The sequence below is a fragment of the Sebastes umbrosus genome, chromosome 24 (assembly GCF_015220745.1).
Source record: "Sebastes umbrosus isolate fSebUmb1 chromosome 24, fSebUmb1.pri, whole genome shotgun sequence".
In the NCBI taxonomy this organism is placed as follows: domain Eukaryota; kingdom Metazoa; phylum Chordata; class Actinopteri; order Perciformes; family Sebastidae; genus Sebastes; species Sebastes umbrosus.
The window spans coordinates 2,793,333-2,806,966 of NC_051292.1; the positions used below are offsets into that span (position 1 = coordinate 2,793,333).

Consider the following 13,634-nt stretch of genomic DNA (forward strand, 5'->3'; position numbering starts at 1 on the left):
TATTTCCAATTTTTTTAATTTACTTACTTATTTTTTTATTATTTTTGTATTTTTATATTTCCACATTTTTTATTTACTTACATATTCTTTTATTTATTTTTCTTTATATTTCCAATTTTTTTTATTTACTTATTTATTCTTTTATTTATTTCTCTATATATTTCCACATTTATTTATACTTTTTTTCTTTTTACAGATTTTTTTTATGGCACTCCTGGGACTCCATATTTTGTAGCTTCAAGTGTCAATCAATTGCAGTTCATGCACCTTTTTGATGAAATGTGTTTTGGAATGAAAGTGGAGACCTATTTCAAACAAGAAAGAAATGATTAAAGGGTTTTTCTTGGTTAACAAAGGCAGTGAAATACTTCATTTCTTTCTGCTTCTTTTAAACCCACTTTAACCTAATTGTCCTTTTACAGTAACACAGAAATCGGGTGAATTCAGCTCAGTGTCATCAGCAGGCAAATTCCCCCTGACACAGAATTAAATTATCAGACGCCAAGTGAAACTGGGTTGGCTGATTTTTACTTATGAATGACACCATTTTTTTTAAGTAGTAAAATCAGAACAGAGGGGCTTTGTGAGTGTGTGCATGTGTATGTGTGTCAGACGTCTGTTTACTCTGAAGAGAAAAGCGAGACAGAAAGACACGCTGGTGGCAAGAGCAGCAGAGGAGGCTCTCTTTTACTAGTAGTTTTGCAGAAGGAATGCATCTTTTTGTTTTTGGACAATATTGCCCACTTTTGAGGTTGAGCGTCTGGCTGCTGCCTGAGTGAGATGCTTCAGATTTCAGTGTTTTGACTGGAGAGACGTCAACATGATGGACCCAGAGCTCAGGTACCCGGAGGTGAGGTGTCAGTACGCTCTTATTTATAGAAACCACAACGCTGTGGCTCTTATGGAAGGTGTTTGAGTGAGTGTTTTGACATGTGGGCCTTCAGCAGTGGCTGAATAATCTAAACAAAAACATCCTAAAGTTTCCTTCATAGCTGGAGAATCAATGGACGAGAGAGACGTTTGTGTTTTATCGTAAAGTCCCAGAAGTGTCAGCTGCCTCCTGGGAGAGTCTGAGAAACAGAAACACCTCCTCTGGGATTTAAAGTGTGTCAGACTGTTATTGTGTGTTGAGTGAGTGTTGAATGGGCTGTTCTTCTTGAGTGCTGAGGTTGCATGGTGCACACTTTAGCCAATGGAAAAAGAAGAAGCACTCGTCTCAGCTAAAATGAGGCTTTATTGAGGAGATTATGGAGTTTGTAGCCCATAAGGAAGCAAAGAAAACATGAATTCTGGTTGGGATGCAACTTATTCTCATGATCTATTAGCTTTTGGTTATTTTCTTGCTTAATTGATGAATTGTTTTACCTATAAATGTCAGAGATAAACCTTAAATGACCCATATTATGCTCCTTTTCCCCTCAAAGAGAGGCTAAGTCCCACCCCTTCCGGTGGGACCTTATTTCGAAAAAAAAATGTTTAAATTTCCACATTTTTCTGAGCACTTTAAGGACTTAAATTTTACTCTTGACCTCTGAAACAACAGCTTTCAATCATATCACATATAATGACTATAGGGCTGTCAAGGTATATTTGCTTGACACTTGAGAAATGATTAATAAACTATCAAAATAGCATCCAGTGATACTATTTCATCAATTTTTCACTTCACTTATGCAAGTTTTTCTGGTTGGGTCCTGGAGGTCTTTAGGCTGAAGACATCTGCAGTCACACTATTATAAAGCTAATATGACTCAGGAGTCTCTCCAGGACGAGACGTCACGCAATAAGAACCCCCGCTGGCAGAATTTACAACCCTGTATTTTGTTTTTTCGTCGGTCTGTCTCAGGATGCTCGGCAGACTGAAGCCCCACCAGGGCCTGCAGTCCGGTTAATGGGTCAGTCTGTAAACACTGACCTACTTTTATCTAGGTCAAGGTAGTGGATCTTCCACTCCTCAGTCCTCTGACTGTTTTGGTTGTTATATCCTTAAGACACCATCAGATTTCAGCTTTTTAGTCATGGAAGCTTTTGATAGCTGTCGTGTAAAAACAACATATTTTGGGTTATTTATTCTTGATCTAGAAAGTGTCGTTTGATGTGTTTTGTTTTGGAAACCTGATAAAAAAAACCCTGTGTGTAGATTAAAATATCCATCATCATTGCGCTGATTAATATGTTTGCAGGTACATGCTTTCATCTGCCAGCTGCACCACACTCCCACTCACAGCTTATTGTCTGCGCCCGTGCTCTTTGCAATTTTGCATTTCTATAAATGGACATTTAGGCCTCGAGGAGATTTAAAGCATTCCCACAGTTCAGTGTTTGAGGTCCCTTCTGCTGCAAAACACACTGGAGTATGAATTCATATTCAAGACGGGGAGCATAGCATTTTGTTTCTTTTATTATGATAATCGACAGGTTAGTCCTTGAGTAAATTTCCTTCTTTTATGACTGGTAAGACATTGACGTCATTATTTTTGAGAAAAAACAGACACTTTGTGTGGCTATGTGAAGTACCCTGTTAATTTAGAATAATTTGAAATATTCTATTCACATCAGAAAACTAATTAGTTTCCTCTTTGTCTCGATTTTGTCAAAGCTGCTAGGATGGTTGCATTTTTACACCCTATTCATCCTAACCTCTTTTAATTTTACCATCTGAAGCTGAAATAAATAATAAATAAATCCTTTGAATATTAAATTTTTTTGCCTCACAGAAACGATATTATAACAGAGACACAGAATAACACCTTGATCTCAACATATCCAGAAAGAAACTGTATCCAGAGATTGGAAAATGGTGTAATAATACTGCTCCAAATATTTAAAATCACAAAAGTAGCTAATTTAGACTAATTTAAATATGATTACAAGGCTAACAGCGAGGTAACCACTTTGGAATAATGCGTAAATACTCAAAAGTCAGAATAACAGGTGGTTTTTGTTCATGAATGCTATAGAAAACAGAAAAAATAAAATAAAAAAATAAATGTAATGAAATGTTTTAATTTCTTAATTGATAAAATGTGATGTATTGTAAATTTAATTTGCTTTTTTTTAATTTCCCCTTGTATTATTTCCTCCATCTATCTACTCTTCGATTCAATTTTCCCTTTTCTTATTTATTTATTTGTATTAACTTAGATTTATTTATTTATTTTTGCATTTATTTATTTATTTTATTAACTTAAATTTATTTGTTTATTTTTGCATTTATTTTGTATTCATTTCAAGTATCTTTAAATATATTTATTCATTAGTAAATGTATTTATTTATTTATGCATTATTTATCCCTTTGCAGTTTCCCCCCTATTTATTTCCCGAACCTATTTATTTCTGTATTCTTTTCTTTATACATTTCTTTATGCATTTCAGGGGGCTGTCATTCAGCGTGGGGTCATGGGGTCAACTTGCAGCATTGGCCTGAAATTTTGAGTCAAGGATAGACAGGCAGGAGTCACCTTAAGAAGTTTCTGTCGGAAGACAATCACATTACATAAGTTACATAAGACGATGTAATTAAATGACGATGCAGTGAAGCACTTTTCTTCAGTATTTCCAGACATTGGCCTGCTCTTATCAGGACTTCACCTCAGATCCTTCTGGGTCAGTTAAACCACTTAGGAGCCTTCCTTATCTTAAAACACACTTTTCAACAAAACCTCCGTGGCTCCAGACTCCGAGCCCTGCAGGTTTCCATCCAGGCAGCGGGTTAATTACATTCACCTGACGTCCCAGGTGTAAATCAGTCAGCTGCCTGCTCGCTGCCTCTGGAACAGACTGGCAAAACTAAAAATAACAGCTGGAAGATGACGCACCTGGGTGTTGATCCCAGTGGTTAAAGGGTTTGTTGTGAGTCCCAGTCTCAGTAAAATTGGTGTTAAAGCGTCTTGACACAGCTGAGGAAAGAAAACATCCTCAGGGTGTTTGACTTTTAGAGGAGGCCAAGAGGCGCAAAAAAACACTTAATATTTTACACAAAAGCACCAAACAAATAAACGCATCAAATAAATCAAATCACATCATTTGATTCTGCAGTCTCCATATTAACCCTCTGAGACCCACAGTAGACCTGTTTTAGTCTTCTTTAGGGGGATCAGGGTGTGTTTAGGGAGAGATAGCAGGTCAACAGTAGATGTCACATAGAAGTGGTGTACATCATCTGAAGGCTGGGAACCTGAAGATTAATTTGAGATGCAGAATATACTAAGTAAATTGTGAGAGGGCTTAGAACATGCTCTATTATGTCTCATAAGTTGTTGCTGCAATTTTGGGGTTGATACCATTTGTTACACAGATTTGGTGCTAAATTTAACTATTTATTACCACTCAAGAATTGATAAAAATGATCAATAATCCCTCCAAAATACCACATTAAGACACAAAGACCTCGAGGAACAACATAGAAAAAGCCATGCTGTGATTTGGGATATAAAACTTTTGACATTTGGAGATTTCTGCAAGAATTGCATTTAACGGCGATTTGATAGCGATCACTTCTGTTGTGTAAACTGCTCAGAAACCCCCTTATTGTCAATCTAGCTAGGAAAGCCATCCATCCTCTGAATGCTCTAGGTCTCTAGTTTGTGGCTGTAAAGTTTCATGAGGCTGTGATTATCCTAGAGGTCACCACAGTTCATTTTATACAGTGAGGTCAAGTTACCCATAGAACCCATTTTCATATCTAGAGGTCAGAGGTCAAGGGACCTCTTTGATAATGACCATGACAGTTTTAGCCTCCTTCCAACAAGCATACCATGGTTGGTACCAATGGATTCCTTAGGTTTTCTAGTTTCATATGATACCAGTACGTCCACTAGCTCTAAAACTGGCCTGAAAATAATATGCAATGCAAACATGTCCAAATGCTTGAACTAGTAATGCATGTACAAATGCACTAGTTAGGATGTGGTCTGAAGATTTCTGCCTCTGAACCTCCCAAACACCAGCAGAGGTCAGAGAGAGAGATCATTTCCATGTGGTCTCTGATTCCGTTTGTTAAATATTTAATGAAGAAGAGAGTCCAACACAAGCTTTGAGGATCTTTTCCTCCCTCTCTTATCTACTACCACTGTTATCTTCAGCCTCTCTCCACCCATCCATCCATATACTCTTCATTTCTTCCCCTCTGCTTTCTGCCGCCGCTTTCTTCCCCTCGCTCGCTGCTCTTTGACCTCCAGTCTTTTCCTCCAGTTCTTCATTCAAGCATAAACATTCAGTTTTCATCAAGCACACACACTCATGTCACTGGATGATTTAACACACTACAATCGCATATAATATAAAAGAATATAAAGATGAAACGGAACAGAAACAGTCCATGTTTCAGCACCATGGACAGCTTTACATAAACAGTAACATGCATAATTAGTTATTTTTGGTACTGTAAGTATATCTTGATAATACTTGTGGGAACATTTGATCCTTAGAAGTACAGAAGATGCACACATGAGGGGATGAATATCTGCAGGCTTCATCTTTATTTGTGTTTATCCCCCCACCTCCTGTTGTCATCATTATTTTTGGACGGTGTATGTGTGTGGTGGCTGGGGGTTTGTGTCTTCCGGGGCTTTCTGTGTGACACCTATCAGTTTGCATCCAGTCACTTGGCAGCAGGAAAGGCCAGCTGGTTACTGATCTGCCCGATTGTCTCGCTTCATTCCCCTCAGAAGAGATTTCACATGAAGCCTCGGTCCGGCTCATTCTCCAATGACACGCACGCACAGTTATAAGCCTTATTTCCGAGGGATATTCTGATACTAGATATTACGGAAGAGCTCTTAGTCCCTGAAGTGATACTGTAGGAGTAGTAGAGTGACATCATCAGGGGTAAAAATACCACAAAGTGCAAGACACAGGCACATGGGGATATTACACTGCTATATAAATTCACAAGCAGTATATATAAAGTGATTAAAATCAGCTCCATCTTTAGCATCTGCAACATTAAAAGTAATATAATGCGTCAATAATTATAATTAACAGTAATTGCTTCAGCACCATGGACAGCACTACAGTTACTACAGTAACAGTCCATGTTTCAGCACCATGGACAGCACTACAGTTACTACAGTAACAGTCCATGTTTCAGCACCATGGACAGCACTACAGTTACTACAGTAACAGTCCATGTTTCAGCACCATGGACAGCGCTACCATTCATTGTCTATGTAAGCAGCCGCGCAATGCATTCTGGTAATGTGGCATCGCGATTCGAGAGACGGAGCGTCACGACGCCCGCTCCTCATTTGCATAAAGTTGAGGGCTCGTCTACTTTATGCAAATCACAGGCGTCCGACGCGACTCGTCGCCTCTCGAAACTCCTGAGAATCTTTTAAAATAAACGTTATCGATCCAAAATAAAGACAGATTCAGCAACTGCGAGGCTTATTTCTCGCCTCAAATGTTTTCAGAAACACATTTCGGTGAACTATTTTCGCGAAATAAGAGAAGAAAGTTTCCAAACGAGCCTCCATACTGGTTCCGGTTTGACAGCTGGGAGCAGCAGCCAATGGCGGGAAAGCGTTCGTCCAATCAGGTGGGGATAGCCTTGGGTCTAGTGACCGCCCACCAAGCGTACAATGTTGGGAAGCGTCGCGTCCCCTCGCGATAGAAAATGACAATCCCTGTTTCAGCACCATGGACAGCGCTACATTAACTACATTAACAGTAATTGTTTCAGCACCATGGACAGCACTATGTTTACTACAGTAACAGTCCCAGTTTCAGCACCATGGACAGCACTATGTTCACAACAGTAACAGTAAGTGTTTCAGCACCATGGACAGCACTATGTTTACTACAGTAACAGTCCCAGTTTCAGCACCATGGACAGCACTATGTTCACAACAGTAACAGTAAGTGTTTCAGCACCATGGACAGCACTATGTTTACTACAGTAACAGTCCCAGTTTCAGCACCATGGACAGCACTATGTTCACAACAGTAACAGTCATTGTTTCAGCACCATGGACAGCACTATGTTTACTACAGTAACAGTCCCAGGTTCAGCACCATGGACAGCACTACATTTACTACAGTAACAGTAATTGTTTCAGCACCATGGACAGCACTACATTTGCGAAATCTGATCTGAGATCTACAAAAACCTGCAAAAACTCTCGCTGCCCAACGACCTATCCAAACCTTAACAAGGTCAATGCCTGACTTTAACAATCTCGCGACAGTTTCCCCAGTTTGCGGGCTCCCTTCTATCCACTTCCCACTTTTAGACACTAAACGGGTCATTTTTTACTGCACCGTAAATTACGTCACACAAATTACACCGTGCCAGATCAACGTTTGCTGGTAGACATCCATAGTAAATACTGGCATGTATTTTTGTGTGTGATGAATACATATGTAAGCTATTTTTGTTGAGTTGTCTCTTTGCAAAATATTCGGAGTGAATTTAAGTTCCCCCCCTGGTAAGCAGTGATGCAGCGTATATGTCCAGGGCTTTTATTGTGAAAGTAAGAATTAACATCCATTGTGAATGTTAAAATCAATAAATACAAAGTACTTTGTGGCCACATTAAATACATTATTTTTGCGCCACAACTCAAGTGCCATTTTTCCTTCAGCTCAATGCATGATGGTATATAGTGCTTGGTTAGTGACCATCGTTGTCCACTACTTTTCACGATGCATTGTGGGATACTTTGAGTGCACTATATGGGGTATAATAATTCTCACTATACATTCAAACAGCACTACGAAATGGTGAACTCATTATATAGTCCACTATATAGTGAGGAATGAGAGATTTCAGACACAGTCCATGATTCAGCACCATGGACAGCAATATAGAGATAGATAGATAGATAGATGGATGGATATAGAGATAGAGAGATAGAGAGAAAGAGAGATATTTAGATAGATAAAAAAAGTAGACACTGGACTCCTCGAAGTTATCCAGACATATATAAAGAGACACCGGATGTTGCATTAATTAACAAAATAAAAGCATGTGACAAAAATGTTACCAAAATTGAATCTTAATTGCTATATAGTGAATCTAAAACAGGTCTGGAGCTATTCCCTTAAGAAACCACAACATATAGTAGACATGTGACACAAGTGTGTGGTTGTGTTACAAGACAGGAAAGTGATTATTTTGAAAGTCACACCAGGAAGTGGTCCTGGTCGTGATTCCCTGCAGCTTGCTGCTCCTGCTGCTAAATTGACGCGCCGACAGGTTCGGATGTTATTACCGGGAGAGCAGCTGGATTCAGGCTGAGAGGACAAGAGAAGAGACCCTGGCTTCGGTACAATGACAGCATCCAAAGACCCCACCAAGAAGAAACCCAAAGAGGCTCAGCAGGATGAGGTAGAGACAGATACATATACATTTATTAATATGCATTCAGCTGTGAGGAGATACATCTGCTCTGTGTGGACTGTGGTACATTTAGACAATATGGGGAAACTATGGTTACTAGATGCTGCTCCTTAGAATAAGATTATTATAGGGAGATTGTTTAAATAGCAATAACAGAAATGCAATAAAATCAACAAGGTCATTAATGATTTTTATCTGATTTGTTGTGCATGTAAACATTGATTTAAGGGTTGTAACTGCAGACTAGAAATCACAACCAGTCAATTTAAGTGCATTTTTTTCACCACTTAGAATAGAATAGAATAGAAAGCTTTATTGTCATTGTATTAAATACAACGAGATTCACAGTTTGCCATTTCTGGTCAGTGCTTTAAAACAAATACTTGACAAGACTAAACGAGGCAGATAAAACATATAACAGGTAAAACACACAGTTATAAAGTAAATAAAATAGGTAAAGTAGATGTAATAAATAAATATAAACAGAAGTGTTACACTAGAAGTATAAAATATAAAAATAGATGTAATGTAACAGAGGTAATTGCACTTGTAATAAAGGTAGGGTAGATGTAATAAATAAAATGTAAACAAAGTTGCACTTGAGGTGTATATTGCATCAAGGATATATTGCACAGTAAGTCTTTGAGTTTTATTATCTAACCTGTCCTTTACTCAGGTATTAGTTCAATCTCAGTTGTCCCCACTTGTCCTCGCCAAAGTTGTGTTGTCTGTCTCCAGGAAGTCGACTGCTGCTGCTGCTGTTGATGACTTTGTGTGTGTTTGAGCAGGTGTGAGATCTGAATCTCTATAATCTCATATTGTGTGGGGTGAGACTCACAGATGGTCTGTCTGGACCATAATTGCATGCAGTTGGCTGTTTCTAAAGCATGTTATACAAGGTTACAGTGTAATAATGTACAGTATATGCACTATAAATACACTTAGGGCTGGGCAGTATGACGATACATATCGTCAAAACGATATAAAAATGTCTATCGTATATATTTTTCTATATTGTTTCTATCGCGATATACCCTAGGGTTATATTTATTTATTTTTTCTCTATAATTTCACTTTACATTTGTCAAGTATTTCATTCACACAGGAGTTTACAAACATAGGCTTTACCATGTAGTTATTTCATATAGACTATTTATTTATTGACTTACCAGAAAACATGCTCCATCGTGATATATATCGTGATATGAAATGATGTGACAGAAGATTTTGGCCATATGTTATAAGCAGGTTTGGAGATGTGTTATGGCAAACAATAGAAAGTCCACCATCTTTTGTGTCTTAGATATGGCTGTCGATCGATTCAAATATTCAATCGTGATTAATTGCACATTTTTTATCTGTTCAAAATGTACCTTAAAGGGAGATTTGTCAAGTATTTAATACTCTTATCAACATGGGAGTGGGCAAATATGCTGATTTTTGCAAATGTATGTTTATATTTATTATTGGAAATCAATGAACAACACAAAACAATGACAGATATTGCCCAGAAACCCTCACAGGTACTACATTTAGCATAAAACAATATGCTCCAATCATAACATGGCAAACTGCAGCCCAACAGACAACAACAGCTGTCAGTGTGTCAGTGTGCTGACTTCACTATGACTTGCCCCAAACTGCATGTGATTATCATAAAGTGGGCATGTCTGTAAAGGGGAGACTCGTGGGTACCCATAGAACCCATTTACATTCACTGATCTGGAGGTCAGAGGTCAAGGCACCCCTTTGAAAATGGCCATGCCAGTTTTTCCTCGCCAAAATTTGAGCGTCATTTAACCTCCTTCACGAGAAGCTAGTATGACATGGTTGGTACCAATGGATTCATTAGGTTTTTCTAGATTCATATGATACCAGTATCTTCACTCTAGCTTTAAAAATCACAACTTGTGTTAATGCGTTAAAGAAATTAGTGGCATTAAAACCAATTTGCGTTAACGCATTATTGCGTTAGCTTTGACAGCCCGAGTCTTAGATCATTAACAGCCAAGTTTCAATAGCTTGTTATATAAGTATATATTTCTGGGTTTGTTAAAGTCAAACCCTGTCTGGATTTCCTTGAAATCAACATCTGTGTCTTCTTCAGATTCAGATTGTGAGAAACTCAATACACACACACACGCACACTTGCAAACACTGACACACTTGATTTTCTCGCTTGCTTTACTTTCCACTGAAGTGAGTCTGATCAACAGACTGTTGCAGCGAACTGCGTCTGCTAAAGCTTGCTTTTGTATACACACATGCACACTCCACACACTCCACACACACAGTCAGCAGTGGGTAGATCGTTCTTTGCACACCACTGGGCCATCGACTGCTCGCTGAGTATTAGTTCAACATCTCGGAGCTAATTCTCTGCATGCTATACTCTGTGTGTGTGTGTGTGTGTGAGAATCAATTCTTCCTGCTACATTAATTAAACAGCTTCCTCCTCACCCAACAGTACATGTGATTCAGATTGTTCAGGACACATTTGTGCCTCTTATCTTGATGATTATAATCCTTCAATTACGCTTAAATCAGTGTATGCATAATGGTAGTATAGTGAATCTACTATCACCATGAAACTTCCAGTTCATTACTTACATTAAGACAATTATTTTTTGTATGAAAAGTTTTCTGAAATGGTATGTTTAAATATACAAACGAAGCATTATCTAATGCTAACTTTTGGTGAATTTAGGAGAAAAATATTTTTCTACAACAACAATACCTTGAAAGCAACATGTGTTTCTCGCTTACTTCTCTATACTGAAGTTTTACAGAGGAAACAATAATGCAGCTGGAAAAGTCAACATTAAATCTGACAGGTTTTATGTGTGCAAGAGGCTTCACGCTGTCTTCTTTGATGTATCACTCTGTCTTTTTCTCGAGCTCTGAAGAAATTGTGAATTAAACACCATATGACAGCTACCTATTACAGTTCCCTGCGGTGTCGCTGCTGGAAACCTCGTCCGTGCCCGGTTTCTTGCCAAATCCGGAGTTGAACTAAAAGCCCTCCTTGCATCACTTTCCTCTTTTTTAAAGTCGACAGGTAACTTTCGTCATCCTAGCCTGAAGTGAGAGTGAAGAGATGAGTCCGGGGAACTTATGTAACCCGGTAGCTTCCCGACAGCCGGGTCAGAGATGTCACCACGTAAAAAAGACGTCCAAGAGTCTTTGGTACGGATGACAGCATCATCTGAAAGGCTGTAAATGTAAAATCAAAAGCTCAGATTACATTTTTCATGTCAAACTCAAGTATTATGCACAAGAAGATTTATACTCTGATGGTTCTTTTTGGTGGATAATCACCACTCTGTCTAGACAGGATGAGCTGTCTCCTTTCATGGTCCAGTTATTAAAAGAGCTGGACTGCAAAAATCAATTCATCTGGTAGAGACGACTGCTTGAATTGTCATGTTTTTGTATCTTCTATCCGATAAAAGCACCAAATATCAGTTTTCTGATTTGTTTGAGAAATAGTTCATCCAGAGATCAAGTTTATTTTACCTTCTTTCTTAGATGCTGGTATTAAAATCAGATATCCGTTTTTAAATATGATGCCGTTCTTTCTGTGGATTTGGGGAGAAGTAATATAGGATTACAGTAATCCGTCAACGAAGAAACAACAAGGAATACATAAACAAATGCATACAACCCTCGTGCAGAAAAATAATTTCAACCGATCCTTTTACTTTGTTATTGCCATCTTTAGTGGTTAGTTGTTTTAATTCTACGTAGGCCTATTATAAGCTGATTAGAGCTAGTGATAGGAAGATAAACAGGTCATATTTCCCATTCTATTATCCATTTTATATTGCTGTGAAAACATCTCAACAACTGGATTTATTCAAGTTTCTTGTAGGCTACAGTTATGCTAACTTCTTTGTTTTTCTGTGTGTGTCTGCAGGAGTTTGTGGACGTCAGCCCCCCACAGAGGAACTGGAAGGGCATCGCCATCTCTCTGCTGGTGATCGTGGTGGTCTGCTCGCTCATCACCATGTCTGTGGTCGTCCTCACACCTGGTACGTCAGGTGTATTATCTGATAATCTAATAAAGCTGTAAGAATAGAAAGGATTTGACTTTGAGTTGACTGTGTTTTTCTCCCAGCGGAGCAACCCGGCAACAGCCAGTCCAGGATGACTGTAGCAGATCTGTACAAACCAGAGTTCAGCGTCCACGACCCCGAGGCCACGTGGATCAGCGGTGAGTACCAACAAGAAAAATATGTTTTAAACATTATTGAGGCTCAGATTGTCCCATTCATACTCTCCTTTGTCCCGTCATGTACACCAAAAAACTTAAGTTTCATAAAAGCTTTTCCTAGAACATTTAAGGCCCTGACACACCAAGCCGACGGTCGGCGGACGGACAGTTTGTGGCCGTCGGTGAGCGTCTGTCGGCCTAGTTTTTACTGTGTCCCGCGCCGTCGGCTCTAGTCTGCCTGTGTCAGAGGCTTTTCGGCCGATTCAGCATGTTGAACACACAGATATCTTTACAACCACATGGCCATCTGGAATGAGGCTAACTAGTGAATGAGAGAGGTGTGAAAATGGACAGCAGACGCCGCTTTGTTTCATGTACGTATCATAAAAACGGCTTGTATTTATCCGCCGTCCTCGGTCTTCCGGTTTCCCTTTTGAATGATGAATACAGACTACCGCCGCCGTCGGCTGTAGTCTTTGTGGTGTGTTCAAATGCAACTTGTCAGCCAAGATAAAGGCGAGGTGAGGCGACAAAACAGTCGGCCTTCATTGCCGCTAGTTCTTTGATGTTGGGTTGGTGTGTCTGAGCCTTTAATACAATACAACTCCTATGCAAGTTAACGGCATCTTTGCTTAGCCCAACTTATCCTGAAAACAACAATATATGGCATGCCTGGCTGTGAGTGTGGTAACTCTGCTAAAAGCTTTTACTACTTTTTCCAGAATCCAATTCAACAGTCTCCAGGAAACAGCGGTAAAAGAAAGAGAAGGATGGTTTTTCTGGTCAAGAAAAAGTGAGATTCATGTCACCTTGACTTTTAGCTGCACTGCATTCTGGGTTATTTTAGGTTGAATCAATAAAGCAGTGGGGCATCTAGTTGCTTTTGAATTCAACTTTTCATTCATAAGAAGGATGTGTTCATTCTGCCTGCATTCGTGCCAGATAAACCCAGCAATGTCACATACTCAACGTCTGAAAAGATCATGCGTAAACTCCTCTGCTGTGTCTGCAGAGAGGGAGAGACGTGGAGGTGATGTAGCTCAGGAGGAGAATCAGGTGGAGGAGGTGAGGACAGCGTG

At 39.1% G+C, this 13,634-nt stretch overlaps 1 protein-coding gene across 3 annotated transcripts in view; it reads left to right on the forward strand.

Moving 5' to 3' along the window:
* LOC119483914 (inactive dipeptidyl peptidase 10-like) overlaps nt 1-13,634 on the forward strand; it is a 54,849-nt gene that overhangs the window by 9,493 nt on the left and 31,722 nt on the right. The window contains exons 1-3 of one of the 3 annotated variants that reach the window (XM_037762405.1): nt 806-850; nt 12,259-12,373; nt 12,460-12,555. In XM_037762405.1, coding sequence (XP_037618333.1) covers nt 821-850; nt 12,259-12,373; nt 12,460-12,555 — 241 coding nt within the window. In that variant the 5' untranslated portion in view covers nt 806-820. Of the gene's footprint in view, nt 1-805; nt 851-8,173; nt 8,331-12,258; nt 12,374-12,459; nt 12,556-13,634 lie in introns of those variants that run through there. The other 2 variants (XM_037762404.1, XM_037762403.1) reach the window with 2 other exon arrangements.